The 20,411-nt window shown below is 39.8% G+C and overlaps 1 protein-coding gene across 2 annotated transcripts in view; it reads right to left on the bottom strand.

Moving 5' to 3' along the window:
- The window catches only part of GABRA1 (gamma-aminobutyric acid type A receptor subunit alpha1), a 54,374-nt gene extending 50,993 nt beyond the window's left edge, over positions 1 to 3,381 (bottom strand). The window contains exons 1-2 of one of the 2 annotated variants that reach the window (XM_031437742.2): positions 2,959 to 3,381; positions 524 to 612 (exon numbers count right to left, since the gene is read on the bottom strand). In XM_031437742.2, coding sequence (XP_031293602.1) covers positions 524 to 597 — 74 coding nt within the window. In that variant the 5' untranslated portion in view covers positions 598 to 612; positions 2,959 to 3,381. Of the gene's footprint in view, positions 1 to 523; positions 613 to 2,834; positions 2,911 to 2,958 lie in introns of those variants that run through there. The other variant, XM_031437741.2, reaches the window with a different exon arrangement.
- Between the last annotated feature and the right edge of the window lie 17,030 nt (positions 3,382 to 20,411).

The following is a 20,411-nucleotide window of genomic DNA, read 5'->3' as shown; positions in this document are numbered from 1 at the left end:
GATTCTACTTTTATTGTTTATATAAATAACAGTTTCAAAACATACTGCACATGCATTTATAGAAACTTTTAACTTTCAAATTACAGATATTACTTTAAACTTCCCACTTCCACAGAGTCACAAGTTACTCTATGGTCTTTACCAACTGGCTAGAAATTGTCTTACTGAAAAATCACCTCACATCGTATGCAGACATGAATTGGGGTCACTTTTTCTATGAATCAGGAGACCGCGTGTTTTGTTCCGTTAACAAATGAACAGTGAAAAAGTTCAATTTAAGAATTAAATGTTGAATTAGTACATTCTCTAACAAAAGCATGTTAAGTGTATTCTAACCAACACGCAAATAAGATGATTATTTTTTCATCCTGCTCTTTTTTATTCTTAGCTGGAATTTTCTGGCAGTTAAGTTTTTTGAATTCCCTTAGTCATGAATTCGTCCAAGGACAATTTTCTTCCCCCTGAAAGAGTAAATGAAAAGTTACAGAAATTCTCATGCAGCTTTAAAATAAAGGGTCCTCACCTTCTTCCAGTCAGTGTGCTCAGGAGGAGGGTCCAGGCCCAGAGGTAGTCAGAGAGACCCATGCTTGTCCTCATCGCGGGCTCGTGCAGCTGAAAAGTGGAACAAGTAGAGATCAATGTCTCTTGTGAGAAACATCAGGTTATAACCACTAGGGCTGACTGAGGCCGTGCAGATGAATGCTTTGAAGTCAGGCTATGACCTCACTGGAATATGACACCTCATTGGAAGCAATGGAAACCTGGACCATCCATTCTCCACTTTCCCTTCCATTTCTCCATTCAGAAATATATCAGTGTCTTAATTTCTCCTGTAAAAGAACACAAGTTGAAATGCTCTCAGGTGACAATATTGCTCAACCTCAAAACTGTGAGTTGGTTTTTTTTTTTTTCTCTAGGTTTTATATTTCCAGTATAGTTTGAATTGCTCTCTTCTTGTTGCTTGTCATCTGAAAATGTAGACCTTCCTGATTTGAGCTCCCACAACTAAACTGTGCATTGAAAATTTGAAGCTGGTGTCTACAACAGAGCATGCTTGGGGACCGTGACGGGGTAGGTTAATATGCTTTGATGACTGAATTCATCTTTGAATTCCAGATGCACCTTGATTTCAGAAGCAACTGCCATTTATCTTTAAAAAAAAATAGGAAACACACTGTTGAATGCCGAAGTCGTGCTTGCATTCTCTGCCTGTGATTGCCTTGTTAAATATGCTCACTAATGCTTCCGTGAAGCTAAAGGACACGCTTTATAGTCAAGCCATGTGCTGATCTCACACACAAACCACATTCACATAAATGCACACAGACATTCCCACACATATCTTTTATGCCCTCTCAAATTCTGCCAGGTTGCTGCTAGAAAATGTTTCATCTCAACCAGATGGAAGCTGGAGGGCTTTGCTTTGCATGAATAAGGGAATCTCTTTTCCCTCTTAGGTGAAGTGCAATCAATCACCGTCTGATTGTTGAATTTAGACTTGGTAGTGGGATGCCGGAGGAATTGGAGGAGTATGGCAAGCTTAGAGAGAGTTTAAAATTATAATCTGTGTGTGGAGTCAGTTTTTAAAAATCAGTGCACTCCCTGGTTAGGGAGCAGCTATGGTAACACCTTCTTTTAATGTGCTATAATTGATTCCAGTCATAATATGAGAAATGTTCAGGGTAACATGTGTTAGCACTTCCTTGAATCTGCACTCCTTAGACCGGTCAGTGATAAATGGATTGCAAGTCTTTTAAAGCGTATTTTTCATTAAGCACTCCATTGTTTGATATGCCTTTAAATACATCTACACAGATGCTTTCCACACTCTCCAGGATCATTTACATCAGTAAAAAAAAAACCATTCCAAACAGGTATGTAAGCAATGAAACATAATATATTTAGAGTGAAATGGTCTAGATCTAGAGATAAAAACTGTGAGCTTCATAGTTTTTCCTTAATTTAGTGACTGCTTTTGACACAGATGAGTTGAATACGACAAGAAATATTGGATAAATATCCTTATGTTGAAATATTGCTTCTAAATTTCTAAATTGCATAATGATCATTCACCCTGTTACAATCTTCAACATCTTTTATGAAGGAAGACAACTTCTCATACCTTATGAACATTTGTCAGTCTTTATTTTTAAAAAGGGTAATCCCTGAAGGGATAAATGAAACAAAACCAAACCCCAAAGCAAGCTTTTTGTCCTCCTCTGACATTTTAAAAAGAGGAAAACAAACCCATCATGGCACTTGAGTTGTTGAGTAAGAAAGTTTCTTGCAAATACAAACATAATAGTTTAAAAGAAACGCTAAGCTGCCTCCTTACCCCTTTCCACCTTCAACCTCCCCCACCCCCACCAAACACACACTCCAAACACCCATGTCCCATGCCACCCACATCGAATGCTAACTTGAGTTTTTCGCGTTCAGAATGCGAGAGACCCCCTTCGCCAGAAGGCATTTCAGCTGCGTCCACTGGAAAGGAGAAAAGAGGCATTTTTGCAGCCAGAAGGAGGAAGTGCCTTCCCTGGGATGGAGCCTCGAGACAGGTTTTCTATCCCAGCGTCTTAACTTTAGGCGATGCCCCTCAGCGCCCCTCCCCACCTCATCCAGCTCTCTCTTGCAAAAAAGAAAAAGACCAAAACAACATGTCACCACCCAGCCCGCGGAATACATTCAGATCTGCCTGAGAAAGGGGGAAAGAGAAGAAGAAAGAGAAAATAATAATAATGATTAATAATAATAATAATAATAATAATAATAATAATAATAATCCTAGATCGCTGCGGTTTTCACCCTGAATGAAAAACGTTCGTTGCTCCTACCTGCTACCGGATCAGGCTCTGGTCCTGTCCCCTCTTTCTCTTTTTTCCTGTAGCATTCCTGCCTCTCCAACTAGGGAAAGGCACGTTCAAAGCTGTGTATGTTGCGGTCCGAAGCCGCACTTACCTCGGGCCCCTTCTGGGCGCAGGATCGCTCAAGACCCGGGAAAAGTCTGCGAGGGAAGCTCGCGGAGAGCTCGAAGCCAGCGCGAGTCCGCGCGTCCGGGCGCGCCGGCCGGCAGCCGAGGGGCGTCCTCGCTCCGCCTGGCGCTCACTCGGTCTGAGCCATCATGGACCCTGCGTGCTCCTCTGCTGAAGATTTCACACCCAAATTTGCTTCCCAATATCCAATCTGCAGCTATACAACAAAAGATTTCTCTTTACCAAGACAGTAGTAATACGTCCCAGGGCAAACCGGATGTGAAATAGGCGGTGACTTCATGCCAGAGAGATTTTATTTTAGAAAGGAAGGTGGTACCAGCCTCTGGAGCTGGAGACCAATCCGCCCATTTTTTATATGCTGCACAATTTAACTTGCACCGCTCTGGCCCTAATCCCCTTCCGTCTAGCTGCAGACTCAAATCCTTCTACAATCTGCTGCAAGCTTGCCTTTTTGGGGGGGGGGGGTGAATAGAAATGGGGGAGGGAAGGGTAGAAAGGGTTAGAGACACAGGGACTATCCTCAGAAGCTTTCCCACACTTTCAATTTACGAACCCTCTATTTTAAGGCGTGCCCATTAAAAATACAACTGATCTGTATAACTGTTCCACCTTTGATCAAATATTTAACCACTGCATGCATATGAATGAATGCAAGCTATGAACCGGGGAGATGCAGGGCTACACATGTGGAGAGCGCTCTCGCCTCTCGCCTGTCTCCCTCGCACGCACTCCCACACACGTCTGAGTCCCTGTGTCTTGCAGAGTCACGAAGGATGAGGGCCGGTTGGGAAGAGTTCTGGCCGGGAGGGAACTGGCCACCGGGTTCAGAGAGTCGCTGGCACTTTCACAGGTTGCGAGCGCTTTGCCCCTCATCTCTGTCTGCAGCTTACAGGGCAGCAAGCACGCACTCCGGAACCGGGTTTTTTAATCTTTGGAGGCAAATGTTTGTCTGTTTATGTCGCGATGGAGAAAACGCAGCCTCCTTTAAACGTGAATTGTGCTGGGTTCCTAGGACGAGGAGTATTTAACTTTACGCAAATCGCCCGGATCATTCATTTCTAGGTTTGAGAGGCATATCTCCATTTCCGGAATCATTCCTTTGCCTATAACTCCATCATTCTCCGGATTAGAAAATGGGAGAGGGGGACGAGAGAAGATTAACAGAAAGGTTTTTAGAAGTCAGGTCAAAACCCGCTTCTACTTTTTTTTTTTTTCTTTCTCTTTCTCTTCCCTCCTCTATTACTCTCCCTGGTGGCTCTCCACCCACGAATAATTATACACTTAGGGAAGGAGGGTGTGTTTCAACATCAGTCTAACTAAATTTCCAAGGAGTCAGGGAGAACCGTAGTTCTCTTGTCGGATTTTGTGAATGGGAGTTTGTAGCAGAGAAGAGATGGGCGCTGTCTTCCTGGGAGCACTCACTGGAAATGACCTGCCGGGCTGGGAACTGTCCCTTCAGCACTTCCACTTGGCCTGGTAGCAGGTGCTGAAAAGAAAAAGATGGGGCACCTCGAAGCGATGCTTCTGGTGAATAAGGTCTGAACTTCGGTGAGCTCCCTGGCCATTTTCCCCAGGAGGATTTCTAGCAGAGGAGACACTTCACATAGGGTCGGATCTTGGCCAAGGAAAGAAAAAAAAAATCTAAATGGCCAGTCCATACCATGCATGTGCTTTTGATTCTACAAGTGTTCCTTGACTTTGTGCTGCAATGTGATCGGCTTTACATGATTAAAACTTAAGATAGGTGCTTGAAAGAATACAGAATATATAATTGAAGACCACATTTAGAGTTAGGCTTGGTTTCTTCTGAGTTTTGAAGGGGAAGTGACATTGGGAAGTTATTTTAGAAATAAGTCTTCAAGGAAGGGAGATTTGAAGATCATTTTATGATACTCCCTGTTTCTAGGCAGTAGTTGCCTAATCCGTTGAGACACAACAAATGTCAATGTATTCTTAAAGATGTCCATTGAAGGACCATCAGAGCTCCCCTGTATGACATTGCCCAGTTTTTATTTATTTATTTGCTTATCCATTAATTTACTTATTTATTGAGCAGTTCTGAGAGTAAAATTCATGTTCGTACTGACAATGTATCATGCAGTTCCATAGTTTTGTTTTAATTCAACCAAGACTATTAGTCCTAAAAATATGACTTTTTGTCTTTTTTTTTCCCCTCCTGGTTAAATTGTCACAGTCCTTCTACTTTCCTTTACAAATTGATAATGACTATATATCCTATATTTAATGATGTGCAACCAAATCACTCTACTGGTTGTTTTTTTCAAGCACAATCACTGAAACTTTATCATCTGAACAGTAATCTCTGAAAACAATGGCAATCACACCTTACTTGAGACTAAAAGCATTATGTGACTATCTTAGCCATCAGGATACACCTGCACAGCATTGCCATACATTGAAAAACAAATATTTATAAATAGTTATTGGGTTTGTCTTAAAACTATAGTACAAATATGGAAATGGAAATATCCATATTATGATTCTTTATTTAAGATACTCAGAATACTTCCAAGGTAATTTTTTGCTAGATGGCGTATATATAATTTGTTTGGGGACACGTATGTTTTTAATTAATAAATTTAATCAATAAATTGTGGGTGTTTAAAATATTGATAATTTGACTATTCCAAAAGAAGCAATTGCAACTCTGATTCAATAGTGTGTTTATTAAATTTTATCTAAGGTATCATTAACACATGCATGTAATACCAGGGAATAATCCATAAGAAACTCATGGCAAGGTTATCATTTATTTTATATTGTCATGTTACAATGACTTTTTTAGATAATTGTTGACATTCTTGTTGTTTCCTTTACCTAGGAGGGGAAAAAAAATCCTTTCAAAGTGAGTGTGCATCTGATTAAATTAAGTTCCAGAAATCACAATAACCATGATGTTTAATATTCTTAAAGAGTTTATTAGTGCCAGGTAATGTGCTAACCAATTTGCATAAATCATTCAATTTAATTCTCAGAGCAAGTCTGTGAGAGATACTCTTATATCCCTTTTTTTTTTACAAATCACTCAATAAATTATGGATTAGAGAGAGCGAGAGATTTGCCCAAGGTCACAAAGCTACTGGGTGTTCATGCTAGAATGCAAACTCAGATCTTCTGACTTCAAAGCTTCTTCTCTTAACCATGTTTCTCCATTACATTATTTCCTTACCATGTACTTATGAGCTCATGTTAAGGCCTGTTTATATCTATGTTTGACCACCTTCATATAAATCACATAAAACATACCTCTGAATATTTAAAAAAATATTTACTGACGGTCAGATTTTTCCTTTTGATGAGCTAGTGCATCCAACTGCAACATGGTGTCAGGCTTACTTTATTATTTTGGAGTTTCCTGCTCTTTTCCTTCTGTCTCATGAGACCAGTTGCAAAGGCCACTCTGAACAGTCACTAGTTCTGGACAGAAGGGATTTTGAGGTCACACCTAGGACCAGGGATCCGGGGAAGGCCTAATAGCTCTATTTCCAGTGTTAAAACCTGGTACATTTTGCTTTTTTTGTCAATTTTAAATGGCAGGAATCCCTGAGCTAACTGAAGAAGTGTATGGATTCTTTTCAACAGACATGTTTTTACTTTATCCAACTAAATGTAAACCGAATGAGAAAAAAATAGCAAGAATGTGCTCATTAATTCAGTGTGGCTTTTTTAAAACATTTACAAAATAATTTGGGGTGAGGGAGAAGAAGAGATAAGCAAAATGATAAAGTACCAAATAAGCTTCAGCTGAAGTCCAGGACACAGTGGTCTTTTTAAACATGTTTGCATGGCTCAGATATACACACTGAAAGGAGATTTGAAGGTTAACATTTTAATGGTTATCCATCTGTAACAATAAACATACAGGTGGCAGTTAAACATGATTCCACCCACATACATGTGTATATATTTGGATATTTATATGGAATATTTACACTCACTAAACCAGCTTCCCTTTTACTAATTTCCCTGTATATTATACAGACCATCTTGTTAATGGTCTCCAGAGGGCTGTCCCTCCTCTTGTAATTGATAATAGTTCAGTTCGGAAAAAAGAAAAGAACTTGGATTTAAGTAATAGAGTACATTTTTTTTTTTTTTTACCTTAACCTTGACATCTTTGTCCTCCAGGTTACTCAGACAAATTCTTTTTCCCGGGCTGGAAGGCCAGTTTGACCTCGTGGCAGAGTGAGAGCCCTGGTGATTACGGTAAGGAGAAAACCATTATTTTCTCATACTTAAGTCACAAATGTCTGACATTCGAAAGGAATGCAGATTCTTTGCCCCAACCACTTCGACAAATCAAAAAAAGATTTTGTAATGTTTTTTCCTGTAATCTTTGCAGAAGTAGAACCCAGTTTAGCAAGGCACAGTGAATGCTCAGATGTGGGCATAGAGCTGAAGTCCCTGACACCTAATCCATGTGTGACCATTGGTATGTTGCTCAACTTTTCTGAACCTCATTTTCTGAAGTTTTAAGACGAGGTAATATTATCTCCTTAGCTGGCTGCGGCATAATACGGGAAAACAAATGCCAGTCACACAGTCCTCTTGCTTAACGCCTAACAGGTACCCAGTGAAACCAGTTTCCTTCTCTCTCTTGTATCTCAGCACAAATCCAGTGTTTTATCAAACATTTTTGTGCATTATCTACAGCACGTCCATATAACTCACAGTACTGATTATGTTACCCACATTTTGCATAAGCTAAACATCAAATTCTCAGTTATCAGACAAGGTACTATGCCAAGCTAGCTTCCACACCGCCTTAAGTCCTGGGCTGATATTCTTATTTCTTGTTTCTAAGGTGTTCTGAGAAAAAGGCTGCTTCTCACTACACCTGCCTGAGGCATAGAGCATTTTACATATTATCCAAACCAGAAAGATTTGTGTTCTTCTGTGTATCTTTGATTGTTTTTGACATTTTCTTAATCTTTGTTAAAAGCTTCCAACTTCTCGCTCTGTGCATCCATTCCCTTCCCGGGTTCTTTGACCACGTTTATGACCATTACTCTGAACTGTCTCAGGTAGATTGCCTATTGCCACACTTAGTTCTTCCAGGGTTTTATTTTGTTCCTTCGTCTGGAACACGTTCCTCTGCTGCCTCATTTTGTCTAAGTTGCTCTTTGTATTTTTATATGTGTGGTAAGCTAGTTACATTTCTCGACTTTGGAGAAGTGGCCTCTGTAGGAGACGTCCTGTGCGTCCCAGCAGTGCAGTCCCCTCTCGTCACCCAAGCTGTGTGCTCTAGGGGTCCCCCCTAAGTTGGGCTGACTGTGCAGGTCGTCTGGTAGGCTTGGTTGGCGCCTAGTCTGGTGGCTGCCAGGCCCTGTCTTGAGCAGGTGGTGCTGGCCGTTTGTCAGGTCCTGGTCACCAGGTGGCTGGTTGAGGACTCTTAGGGGGCCCCCACGGCTAGTGCTGGCTCACTGGTGGGTGGAGTCAGGGTCCCGAAGACTCTGGGAGTTGCCCACCCGCTGGCAGGTGAAGCCAGATCCTGGGGTTGGTGCCAGACTACTGACAGGCAGAGCTGGTTCCTGGAGTCTGGCTGCAGGACCCAGGGATCCCAGAGCTCATTTCAGTTCCAGATCTTTGGGGAGGAAGGTGGGGGTGTGGGGTTCCTGACGCAGTTGGGTGTAGTGTCTGGGGTGCCCCGAAGGTTGCGTTGGCCTGCCGGTGGGGAGGGCCAGAGCCCAGCTGGCCGAGGGGAGGCTCTGGCCTGTGCTGCAGGATTGCTGTTTCCTTGCTTCTCATCTGTCTCTGGGTGGGCGAGGCTGGTCGGGAGGACCCTGCCGGCTTCCCGGGGGAGGGGCCGGCGCCCGCCAGCTGGCGGGGGTGGGCGGGGGGGCTGGGCCTGGGCCCCGCGTGGGCAGGGCCCTGCCTGGAGGCAGCTGCGGGCACTTCAGCCTTCAGGCAGCCTGTCCGCTGACGGCTGGGGCTGGGTCCCGCCCGGTCAGCTGTCTGGCCTGAGGGGCCGCCTGCAGGCGGTTGGGTGGGGCCGGGCGTCCACGCAGAGGAGCCGGCGTGGCGGCCGCAGGGCCCCGGGGCGGGGTGTCCGCAGGAGGATCGCCACCCCGCCGCTCCAGGAGCCTCTCCGAGGCCAGCAGGTAGGCCGGGCCCAGGCCCCTACGGAGTTACTGCTTTTGCCCCGGGTCAGAGCTTTTGTGAATGCCTTTAAGAGTGAAGCTTCTGCTTCTCCCAGTCCTGTGGGGCGTCCCGTCTGCCTTTAAGCCTTTGAAGCCAAATGTCCTGGGGGCTCGTCCTTCCCGTGTTGCGCCCCCGGGGCTGCAGAACTGCGGCTCCTGTGGGACAGCCGCTGTGTTATAATGATTCTCCGGTTTGTGGGTCGCCCGCCCTCGAGTATGGGAATCGAATATGTCCTGAGTCCGCCCCTCTTACCGTCTCTTTGTGGTTCCTTCTTTATGTTGGAGAAGACCTTTCCTGGTAGGTTCCAGCCTTTTTCGTCGATGGTGGTTGTGCAGATAGTTGTGACTTCGGTGTGCTCGCGAGAGGAGGGGAGCTCAGGGTCTTTCTCAGCCATCGTGGCCGCTCTCCTCCAAACCAGAAAGATTTAAGAGTATGTTCCAAGACAGAGCCCAGCACAGCTACACGCCCCAAGCACTGTCAGCCACAGCTTCCCCAAGGCTACAGTTTACAACGTTGTTTTTCCATAAGATCTAAAAAGGACCCGACAAATAACCGCCAGGAATAAAATAGACATGTGAGGGCCGAACTCTATTTAATAGTCCTCTAAGTAGGACACTATCCAGTTCTCTTCTGCGGCAGTTTTCAGTTATCAGCAACTCATGTGTAACCTAGATTCACCCATTTCCTTTCAAAGTCTTTTCACAGATGTCAATCCCATCAACCCAAACAGGAAACTGCAGATTTGTTTGTTTGTTGGTTGGTTCTTTAATTGAAGTATAGTTGATTTACAATGTTGTGTTAGTTTGGAAATGGCAGTTTTACTCAGTGTTAAGAGGAATTATAATACTCTTATCGTTGAAAGAAATTGTTTATTTTCAAATATCGAATAAAATGCCAATAATTTCTAAAACTTTGGAGAAGGGTTTTGGACTCTGTAGATCCCATTTGCCACTTGAAGACTGCAGTGTAAGCCAGGAGGGAGGTAAGAAAACAACAATAGCTCATGAAAATGCCATCACAGCCCTAGATTAGGTATTTTTAAGTGCTGAATCCTCTATGACTTGATTGAGGAAACATGCATTCTCTATTTTTATGGCACAATTAAGGCATTCAGGATGTCTGTGTTTCCTTTGATAAGGTTTGTGTGTGTGCACATAGTCTCTGTGTAAAGTCCTTTAAACCATTAGAATGTTTATTTACTGCCATTTTACTTTCTTAAACATAAGGAATAGATATTCAGTCAGTCTCATTTATTAAGTGTCTAGCATGCAGAATAGAAAAATAAAAATCTGAGTCGGGGAATCAATTTACAGAGATTGGTTATCAGAAATAATAATAATTTTAAAAATTAGGCATGCTGGTACCAAGAAACTGCATTTAGTTTATGCAGAATCTTCTGGTGTGATTAGGACGTGCCTAGTTTAGAGTATTTGAAAATTTTAATGTGGCTTCATTATCTGTTGGGACACCTGCATTTATGTATTTGTTTGAAATTGTAAAACACAGAACGTGACATGAACACTAAAGCGCTTTTAAAAAATCATTCATCATGCCCTGAATGGCCGTAGGATTTGTGGAAAGGATATGAAACGGAAGGATTTACTAGAACAAAGATCCAGAATTAAGACACTAATGCCCCATCTGTTCAATAGCTCCCAGTTCTTGGTGTTTACAATCACTGCGCTCTGTGCACTGAAATGCAAACGAGTTTGTGGATATGGATGCACTTTTACTGGGTTGCTCATAAATATATTGAAATGTAACTAATGTGCTTGTGCTTGATGTGGAAAATAGAACTAATTAGATTTTTTTTTACTGTCATTTACAACTAAAGGATCTCAACTTAACCCATTTCCGTTTTGCTTATAATAACATTCACCAAGCTTCCTCTTAGAGAATATTTATATATAATATATAAATAATATATAATATATATTTGCATGTTATATATAATTATATATATTATATTATATATTTTTTATTATATATATTATATTATATATAATTATATATAGTATATTATATATATAATTATATATAGTATATATACATAAATGAACTTGGGCATGAGTAGGGAGGAACTAAAGAGTTTTAAAGATAAATGATAACCACTTCTGAGTAATTTTATTTATCAAACAATAAACACACACAAATCTCATAAATGTGAACCATTCACCGTGAGAACTGGCGATCTGGCCCAGGAAGCGTTGCTCTGGATGAGTAAAAAGATAAAACATTAGAAACCACATAGTCTGATACCAACTTAACATAAAGAATCAGGATGACAAATGAAGATGTATTTATTTTTCCTATACTTCAACTGCTTATAAAGATGACAGCTCATAATTGTCTTTGAAAGATGTAAAATGAGATTCTGAAAGCAGTTGAGTGGGGTTCCTGTTTGTCACTACTCACTGTCAGTGTTAGAATTTCAACGTAAAGTAGACCATTCATAAATTTCATTTAAGAAGATGAGAGAATAAACTCCAAAATACCATCCCCTCCCCTTATAAAAGAGGTTGTCTCAGTTTAATAGCTATGATATACCAGACACTGTACTAGTCTCTCCCCTGCCCCCAACATAATCTGTGCAATTGCATTCTGGCAATAATGCTGTTTACAAATGGAGAACTTAGCTTCAGAAAGAATAAGGGAGTTTCCTAGAGACACTTGGGGTGTAAATCAGAGCCTGGATTTGAATCCGGGCAAAGATTTTGTGGCTTCCAAAAATTCATGTATAAGGCAGTGAAAGTAGGTCCCTTCCATGTATCTTGGGAGTAGAACTGTCAGGAGAGGCTGATGAAAATATTTCTGATCACAAATGTTTGTGACAATGAAATAGAGTTGTTATGAAGTAAAAAAATTTTAAATGTTTGGCATAGGGGAGCAGAAAACATACTGAAAGTCGAATTTGAAGTCAGACGTTTTCATTTTTTGTCAATGACTCATGGTTCGGTCACCTGACTCCTCTAAACTTCTGTTTCTTTATTTGTATTGTATTAGTTGATTAATAACTTCATTTTACATGGAATATTTGTGATCTAATACTTACAGAACACTTTCAATAATTGGCAGTTATGGTTATTAGCACAATCTTTACAATGTACTAAAGTGTGATAACATAGGACTTTTCCAACATTTCTTAGCCTTTCAAATATTGAAAATAAGTTTTTGCACATGGCAACAATTAAGTTGAAGCTCTGTAGTCGAACTAACTTAGCCAACATTTATCAAATACCAGATTGACCATTTGGGTTTTTTCATCATATTGTTATAGCCTGAAGCAAGAAAGCATTGGCCTTTGCAAGGAAAGAGAATTCATTATTTCAGAGAAATTTGACTCAGCAGGTGGTAGGACATAAGACATAAAATGCTTAAGGCTACAGCATCTGCAAGACTTAACCATAACCCCACAACAGGAGGTGAAAATTCTCTACCTAACTTCTGCTCAGCTATTTTGTCAATAAGACAATGTATGTTTAGTGAAAATATATGATGGCTTAATATTGAAGTTAGGTAAAATGGAATGCAAAACAAATGAGATGAACATTACTGAATAAACAGGTTAAAGAAAATTGCCTACTCTTGCTGTATTTTACTGTTTCTAATAATTGGGGTAGATACTGCAGAATTTGGAAGCAGTTCAGAAACTCTAGAAGGGAACATTGAAAGACAAGCCATTTACTGTCAATTCAGCAAATTCTGAAATTGAAAAGCAACCTTTACTAGACAAATAAGGAGCCAGGGAGAACTCTTACGGAGATCCATTTTTATACCACGCATTTTCTTTGATTTATGTGTGTGGGAATCTTTTAGCAGGGAAATTCATTCCATGGTGGATCAAGGAAATCATGTCAATGTTCTGAAATTCAAATGAAATATAAATAGCAATCATTATTGGATTGAAAATCATTCAAAATGTTTTGTTGTGTATTATGGTTTTTAATAGATCAGTTTTAATGAAAATGGTGCTTATATTTCTCCTAAACTCTCAAAGAAGAATAAAGCCAGAACTCAGAAACAGCAAAAAGCAACTTATCTAGACTGATGTTCTGTTCTTAATCCTTCATTATTAGTTCCGTGAACCATGTTAAGATACTACAGTTACTCTTTAGGTGACCTTGAGAGACTCCATACCTCTAGGAAAACTAGCTATTTCAGGAATTGAACTGTCCTAAGTTAGTCTGACAGCCATATGTTTAAATCATGATTTCAGTGCCTGGAGAAATTTTTGTCAGGCTCCCAAGCAAGCCAGTGAATTCAGGAGAACTGCCCCGTGGCTTTGGAAGAGCATGGTTGGGGAAGGTCAGTCAAGGTTCAGAAAGCCTTTGTCAAAGGCTTAAGGAGGACGCAGATACAAGCCCTTTTCTCAGACAGAGCAGCATCTTTCTCCTGTATACATGCTCATGGAAGGGCCCATAAATTATTTTAAAAAAAATCTGTCACAAAATGTGGCCCCCTCTCCTCACATTTCCCAAAATCAATGTGCAGTTTGGCTCTGAGCAATATTTAAGAACAACGGAAAGTAAAAAATTAAAACAGAAGACAAACAGACTGATCCCTTCCTTGAGAAGAGCTTGTAAGGCACCAGGAAAATGGAAGAGGGAAAAAAACCTCAAACATTCTAAGACTAAATTTGTTTAAACTTTACAGTAATTCCTTTACTATAATGCATGGATACAGGTAGAGAAAGCATTTGTAAAATTTGAAATTGCAGTCCCAGATTTTCTTATCATTCTTCCCCTTTCAAACATCATTCTTACGCTAAAGTTGCTAAAATCCCTTGTCTTTTGAAACACTGATTAAGACAAATATAAGTATAGTTTTCAGAGCTCAACACATCACATATCACGGACAAATAAAATTTTATATAAAATCTTAAAAAATAATGCTGGACAATGTTAAGTAGTTGCCTGTTCATGCCACTTTTATTTGAAGAGGCCTCAGTAACCATCCTTTTTACAGATCATAATTTCTATTTAGTTTCCAAATCCAAATTCAAATTGCGATTTCTTTGTTTAACAGCATACTCCACTGAAGGACATACCTGCTTAGGACGAGTAGCTTCACTTTCTTATGCCCATTTGCAGAATTCGTATCTATCTCTATATATTTATTACTCTGTATATATTTCAGAATTTATTTCATACAAAGTCTTTATAAAGGAACTAAATAATTCAGAACTGGTAAAGCCAATTTAGAAGTTCTTCTGAAGGAGTAAGTGGGAAAAATCATCAAGAATTTTGGGGGAGGAGAAAAAGTCTAGGCAAAGAGATCATCCTACCAGATAGAAAAATAAACATGAAAAAAACTGTAGTAAATAAACTCAAGATTCCTGGCCTAGAAAGACTTCTACAGCTATAAAAACAATGAAAAGCCCAGAAACAGATTCATACACATATGAGGAATTTTATGTGAAAAAGTAGTGTTCCAAATTAGTGATGTGATTTATTATTTATTACATGGAACAAGATTATGAAACATACATTAAAGTAAAACAAAAACAAAACGCTTTAATTTAGATTTGCACCTCCAACTGTAAATAAAAATGGATTCCCGGTGAAGGAAGGAAATTACAAAAATCCTATAAATCAATTAAATCAATAATAAAAGGCAAATGATTCACAGAAAAATGAGTGCCGAGGATGAAATGATACATCAATCAGGAAATTCTGCTAATAGAAACATGAGAGGAGATATTTAACCACAATTGTGATCAAGAAAATCAAAATAAAACAAGAAAATGTCATGGTTATCAGATTAATAAAAATGTTGTAAAGAATTTAATATTCTTATTTAATGTTCATCTGAAAAGTTACTGGTAATAAAATTGGAAGCATTTGGTTAGTTTATAGCAAATGATAAATACATATATATACAAATTTTAAATCAGTAATCCTATTTCTAGAAGTCCATTCTTTAGATATTTAAGTGTGAGTGGGAAAGGGTATATTTACATGGAGGTTTAATGTAGAATCATCTATAAATATCTCTGAAATTAGAAGCATCTTGTTCAAAAATAGGGGAATGGTTGAATAAATTTTGGTGTCTGTACATCATGAAATGATATACAGTGTTTTTTAAAAAACTAAGTAAATCTTTACCCATTGACACAAAAAGATATTCCTAAATCAAAAAGCAAACATATACAGTATGATTTCTGTTTTGCAAAATACGTGTAACAAGATAAAATATAGGTCTGAAGTGTCACACATTTCAGATACATAAAAGCACAACAGAGATCAGTTTTTTATTGTGTCCTTTCCATATAGTACAATTTTTAAGAGTGCACCTCTTTTGTAAAATTTTTCATAAAACAATAACAAAAAGAAAACAAGACTATGGTATGAGCTGCTTGATACAGAAGAAATAAATCAAAGACCCTGGAGTTTGCTTAAAATCCCAGAAGTCTGACTCTTAGGTTTACAGAGACAGGTTTGTTATTATAATTATCACCCAGAAAGAGTTGGGTTCTCAAAACTGCTGTGATTCCATTCTCTCCTCTTAGAAGTCGGGGAGCAAGTGGCAGCCTAGTGCTAGAAGCTCATGCTCATTTCTCCATCTTCCTAATTACAGTCATCCAGGAGTAACACTTCCCTTCAGAAATAAGATGCTTAGTTCAGAATCTTGGGCACTGTTCCAAATAATGTACTTATATGTTTATTGTAAACTCAGTAACAGATGATTAAAAAAATAGAAGCTGTCAATCAACGGAACAGACATGGTTGAGTGGGAGAGACATGGGGCGTGTGCTATAGATACCAGGTCAGTTTACAGTATCACCAGCGTGGAGACTTACAGCCACATTTTTTTTTTTTTCTTTTGTGGTTTCAGGCAGAATTCATTTTGTGTCTGCTACCTACCCTAGGGAGCATGTGTTTAAGTATGTTAGCATCACATGGATGGGAACCAGAGTTCGCCTAGTTCTCTGTCTGCAGACTTTGGGACTTTTCACGGAATTCTCATAGTCCTAGTATATTAAATCACCTTGTATCCCTTACTTCGAAAGATGCATATGTTTTGCTCTGTGGTTTTGCACCACAGGTATGTAAGTAAATAGCTCCAAATGCCTATCACACTGGCTCTTTTCTGTCATATGAAAATATTTTATTCTTTTTTTTTAAATTTTCACGTAGCTTCAGCAAAAAGAGTAAGCTTTAAAACAGAGAGTAAATTTAAATGTCTCAAGTCTTGTTTTCATACCTAAAAGATGTACCATCATAAATTCATTGTTTATGGAGATTTAAAAAAAAAAAACTACTTCATGGTCAAGAGAAAAGTAAAACTCTGCCTTTGCATCTTTGTATAAAAGAAATAAAGCAATTATTCCGTAGATGAATGTACATTACATTTGGGGCATCTGCTTTCTACCGGTTGAAAGAACAGCTTTCCGTCTAAAGGATGAAAAGATCCAGCTTAATCACTGATAAATATATCTGCAGGATTTGACTGAAACATTTCAAAGTTTAAAACTCTGATGATTGCATTTTGCTATTGCATTGTGGTGGGTGAGATTAGCATTTCTTATTTCCCACCCAGCTTAAACAGGTTTGCATTTCAGACTCAAGGTAAGTAAAGATACCTTGGTAGTCAATGTAGCACCACACAGTGAAGTAAGGCGCCCATCAATCTCCAGACTGGCTATAAAGAGAAGGACTTGTCTTCTGCTCCTGAGATAGGGGAGAGGAGAGGTTGGAGGGGTGGGCTAGACGTCTAATCTTAGACAGACATAAAGATGGCAGAGAGGATTTGTTCAAGACAAACTTCATGAAATAAGCATCCAAGTAGAGATAGAGCGGCACAGTTTCAGAGAAACATGGGTCATGTTCTAGCTCAACTAACCACTGAGCTGAGTCCAGTCACTTAAGCTTTCTGTGTCTCTGATTATTCACCTGATAATTAGGAATAAGAGCCACCTCAAGTATTTTCTTAAGAGACCTAAATTAGATAAATAAAATGCTTAGCATGATGCCTGGCACATGATAAATGCTCAGTAAACATTTTAAACAGATTACTGACATTATGTCTAATCTTAATAGTATTATTATTATCACTATTATAATAAATCTTTCTGAGACTCAGTTTCTAAATCTACAGACTGAGATTAATACGTGTTCCTCACAGTGAAGGGAAATTGCACTGTAGGTATCATTCCTGGAGATACTAACCCTCTAAAATTTTTAATGTAAGGAATATAGCTGTGTTGCCATCACTGGAGAATTTAGAAAATAGGCATGCAAATGCCTCACATCAAGGAACACATGTCTCTCTGAATGCACTGTACAACTTAGGATTTAATGAATGAACTCAAGAGCCCTTGAAGAAGTGATGCCAAAATGTATCAGCCTAAGCAGTCATCATAGCCTTCACATAATCTTATTTTAAAGACTACACTCTATAGTTGTAAGTGTTTAGAGCGATCCAGGTCATAGAAACAGTGATGTTATTAGAGCAGTCAGAATGCACAATCACTGCTCCTTGGCTCTGTGAATCGATGCAAAGGTAAAAATACGTTAATGCTGCAGTTTACAAATTGTATACCCTCCCATCCCCTTTTCTACTTGTTTTTAACTACTAAAAGACTCCATCTCTTATTGCAATTATTAAGCAAGAAAATTGCTTTGCTATAGATCAACCTATATATCCGTTATGCATAAGGCAAAAGACCTTACTGAACGTTTTCAAGATTTTAGCAGCTTAGGTTTTGGTGTCTAGGCTTCTACCGGACTAAGAACGTCTGTCCCCGCCTCCTGTCCTTACACATATAGACCGATTACACTCCAAACGATGACAGGCACCCTTCCATCTCCCAAGTATTGGAGCCATGCTGATTAGAGATATTCTGATTATTACGAATACCAGCAACAGTGATTGACATGTGGGGATTTTTCTCAGCACAGTCATTCTTAAAACATCTCCCACTGAGTTGAGTATTTCTAAGTGCTTCAGAAGATACCTAGCTGTCTATTCTCATTGAAAAGAATGGCCTGGCTACTTCCTATGTGCCACACCTAGGGAGACAGCCCTGAGAAACGGTGGCCGAGATGTCAACACTTTAGGGGACTGTAGGTAATGCTGGGTTTGGAGCTGGAAAATCTGGGTTTCCTTACTCACTAATTAATTTTAGACTGTAAGCTCCCTGAGAGTCAGGAACATTCAGAGTAGACAAATTGAACGAGTCATGTATAAGACAGAAGCTAGAAAGGCAAGACAGACATTGGGATGAAATGTGAATGAGTTAGATGGACTTGTTAGGAGACAATTCTCTGTTCTCTAGCATGTCTGCACATTTTATGGGCAGGAGACAATGGTTGCTTTGTTCTAAATTATTTTTTTCAAGGATATTTCTTGAGTAAGTTAGAGTGTCTTTCTTCAGAGCAAAAAGCAAGTTTTCTTATAGCTTTGGAAGGTAGAGATTGTGTTTCCACCTGGAACAAAGGGCAAGCATGCTCACTTGTCATAGTGAGAGATGCGGGTTCCTCAAGGGGAGAGTTCCTCTCCTGAAATGCACCCTATTTGATTTGTGGATGTTCCCTGGCTGTCTTCAAGTCACCGTGTGGAAATTGACGTGTGGGGCACTGAGGCAAGCGTGTGGCTCGTGCTCCTTGCTGAGCCTTGAATAATAGAGTCCTTTGTCTTTGACCCAGGAGTCTTGTGTCTTCCTCCAGCATCCATGACGCTGCAGTAGAATCAGGTATTAGCTTACAAGTAGGATCAAGTATTCGCTTCTTCGTAGTTCGCTACAGAATACAGAGAAATAAAGACGCACAGCATATAAAAGACGTCTAGAAGGATAAGAGAGTAAACAGTACCCTGTGCTTCTCTTCCTTCATGTTTAATAAAGGTTTACTTAGCACTGATTCATTGATTCATACGCGGAGCACCTTGTAGGTGGCAGGTATCATTCTAGGTACCAGGGACAGAGCACTACCCATGGCTGGCAAGTTCCCTCCTCTCTTGCTGCATGCCTACTAAGGAGCAGAGACAAATACAAATAGGTGAATAAGTAGATCTTTAAATTTCAGAGGGTTATAAATTTACAAAGCTAAATGAAAAGGATAATGTAATTAGGACAGCTTCTTTAATTAGGGTGGTTAGGGAAGGCCTTTATGAAATAACATTTTTTTTTTTTTGTATAAGTTCTGCCAGGTGGAGTTTTTTGGGAAAGAACAGTCCAGGAGGACAGAAAAAAAGGAGAGGGAGGGAAGGAGAGTGAGGAGGGGGAAAGGAGAGAGAGAGAGAGGGAGGGAGAGAGGGAAACAGCATGAATAGAGACACTGAAGCCTGAAAAAGAAAAATAAAAGCAGTGTGGCTGGAACATAATGAGTGAAAAGAGAAGTGATCCTGGATGAATTTTGCAGTTTGTGCAGGAGCCAGATTGCATTGAAGTCACAGACTAGAGAAGGCAATCGGATAGGATAGATGCTGTCTCTTTTCCTTTGTGAAGTTACATTGGCTCACGTTCCTCATTATTTTGAAAAAAGACACAAAGTCTATTGACACCATGACTCTTCTGAAAATAAGGAATACATTTGCACAGCGGAATGCAGGTGTACGGACTGCGAGGAAAAAAATACCTTTACCTGGAAATGCTCAGAGAACAGAACGAAGTATATTTGCAGCTAATTATGACTATGACTACTAAAATCCTAATATTGCTACTGCTTCTACTGAGAATAACAATCTAAAGATGAGGAAAAGGATGAGGAGGGGTGGGGAAGGGATAAGAAGGCAAGAAGGAAAACAACAAATTATGGAAGAGCAGACGTGCCAAGAATTATGCTCAATCCTCTGCGTGTTTTTTTGTGTTTTGTTTTTTGTTTTTCTAAAACCTCAAAGCTCCCCTGCAAAATGCTTCAGTGCTCCCTTCAGAGAAGGAAATTCAGGCTCAGAGAGGCAACACTCTTTGCCTTAGATTTTCCATCTAGCCAATGCCTGAGCCCGGATTTGAACCCTGGAACTCCCTGGCTCCAGAGCGAGGATCTTTGCACCATATGCAGCCTGGATTTTCATGCAGCATCTTTATGCTGCAGCTGTCCTTTTCCCTTATAAAGCAGGCAGCTTTGTCATCAGTTGGAAGAGAACTGTAGTATCCCAAAGATTGTTAGGTTCAGTCATGGGACAAAATGATTGGTGGTTTTTATCTGCATTGTTTGAAAAGCCTGGCTCTAGCCAGCAGCTGAAGTACAGCACATAACATTTTTTTCTTCCAGGGGATGTCATAGCAGACAACAGATTGTCTACACAATAAGACGG

The sequence above is a fragment of the Camelus dromedarius genome, chromosome 27 (genome assembly GCF_036321535.1).
Source record: "Camelus dromedarius isolate mCamDro1 chromosome 27, mCamDro1.pat, whole genome shotgun sequence".
NCBI classification, from domain to species: Eukaryota; Metazoa; Chordata; class Mammalia; order Artiodactyla; family Camelidae; genus Camelus; species Camelus dromedarius.
This window is presented reverse-complemented; position numbering and strand designations above follow the sequence as displayed.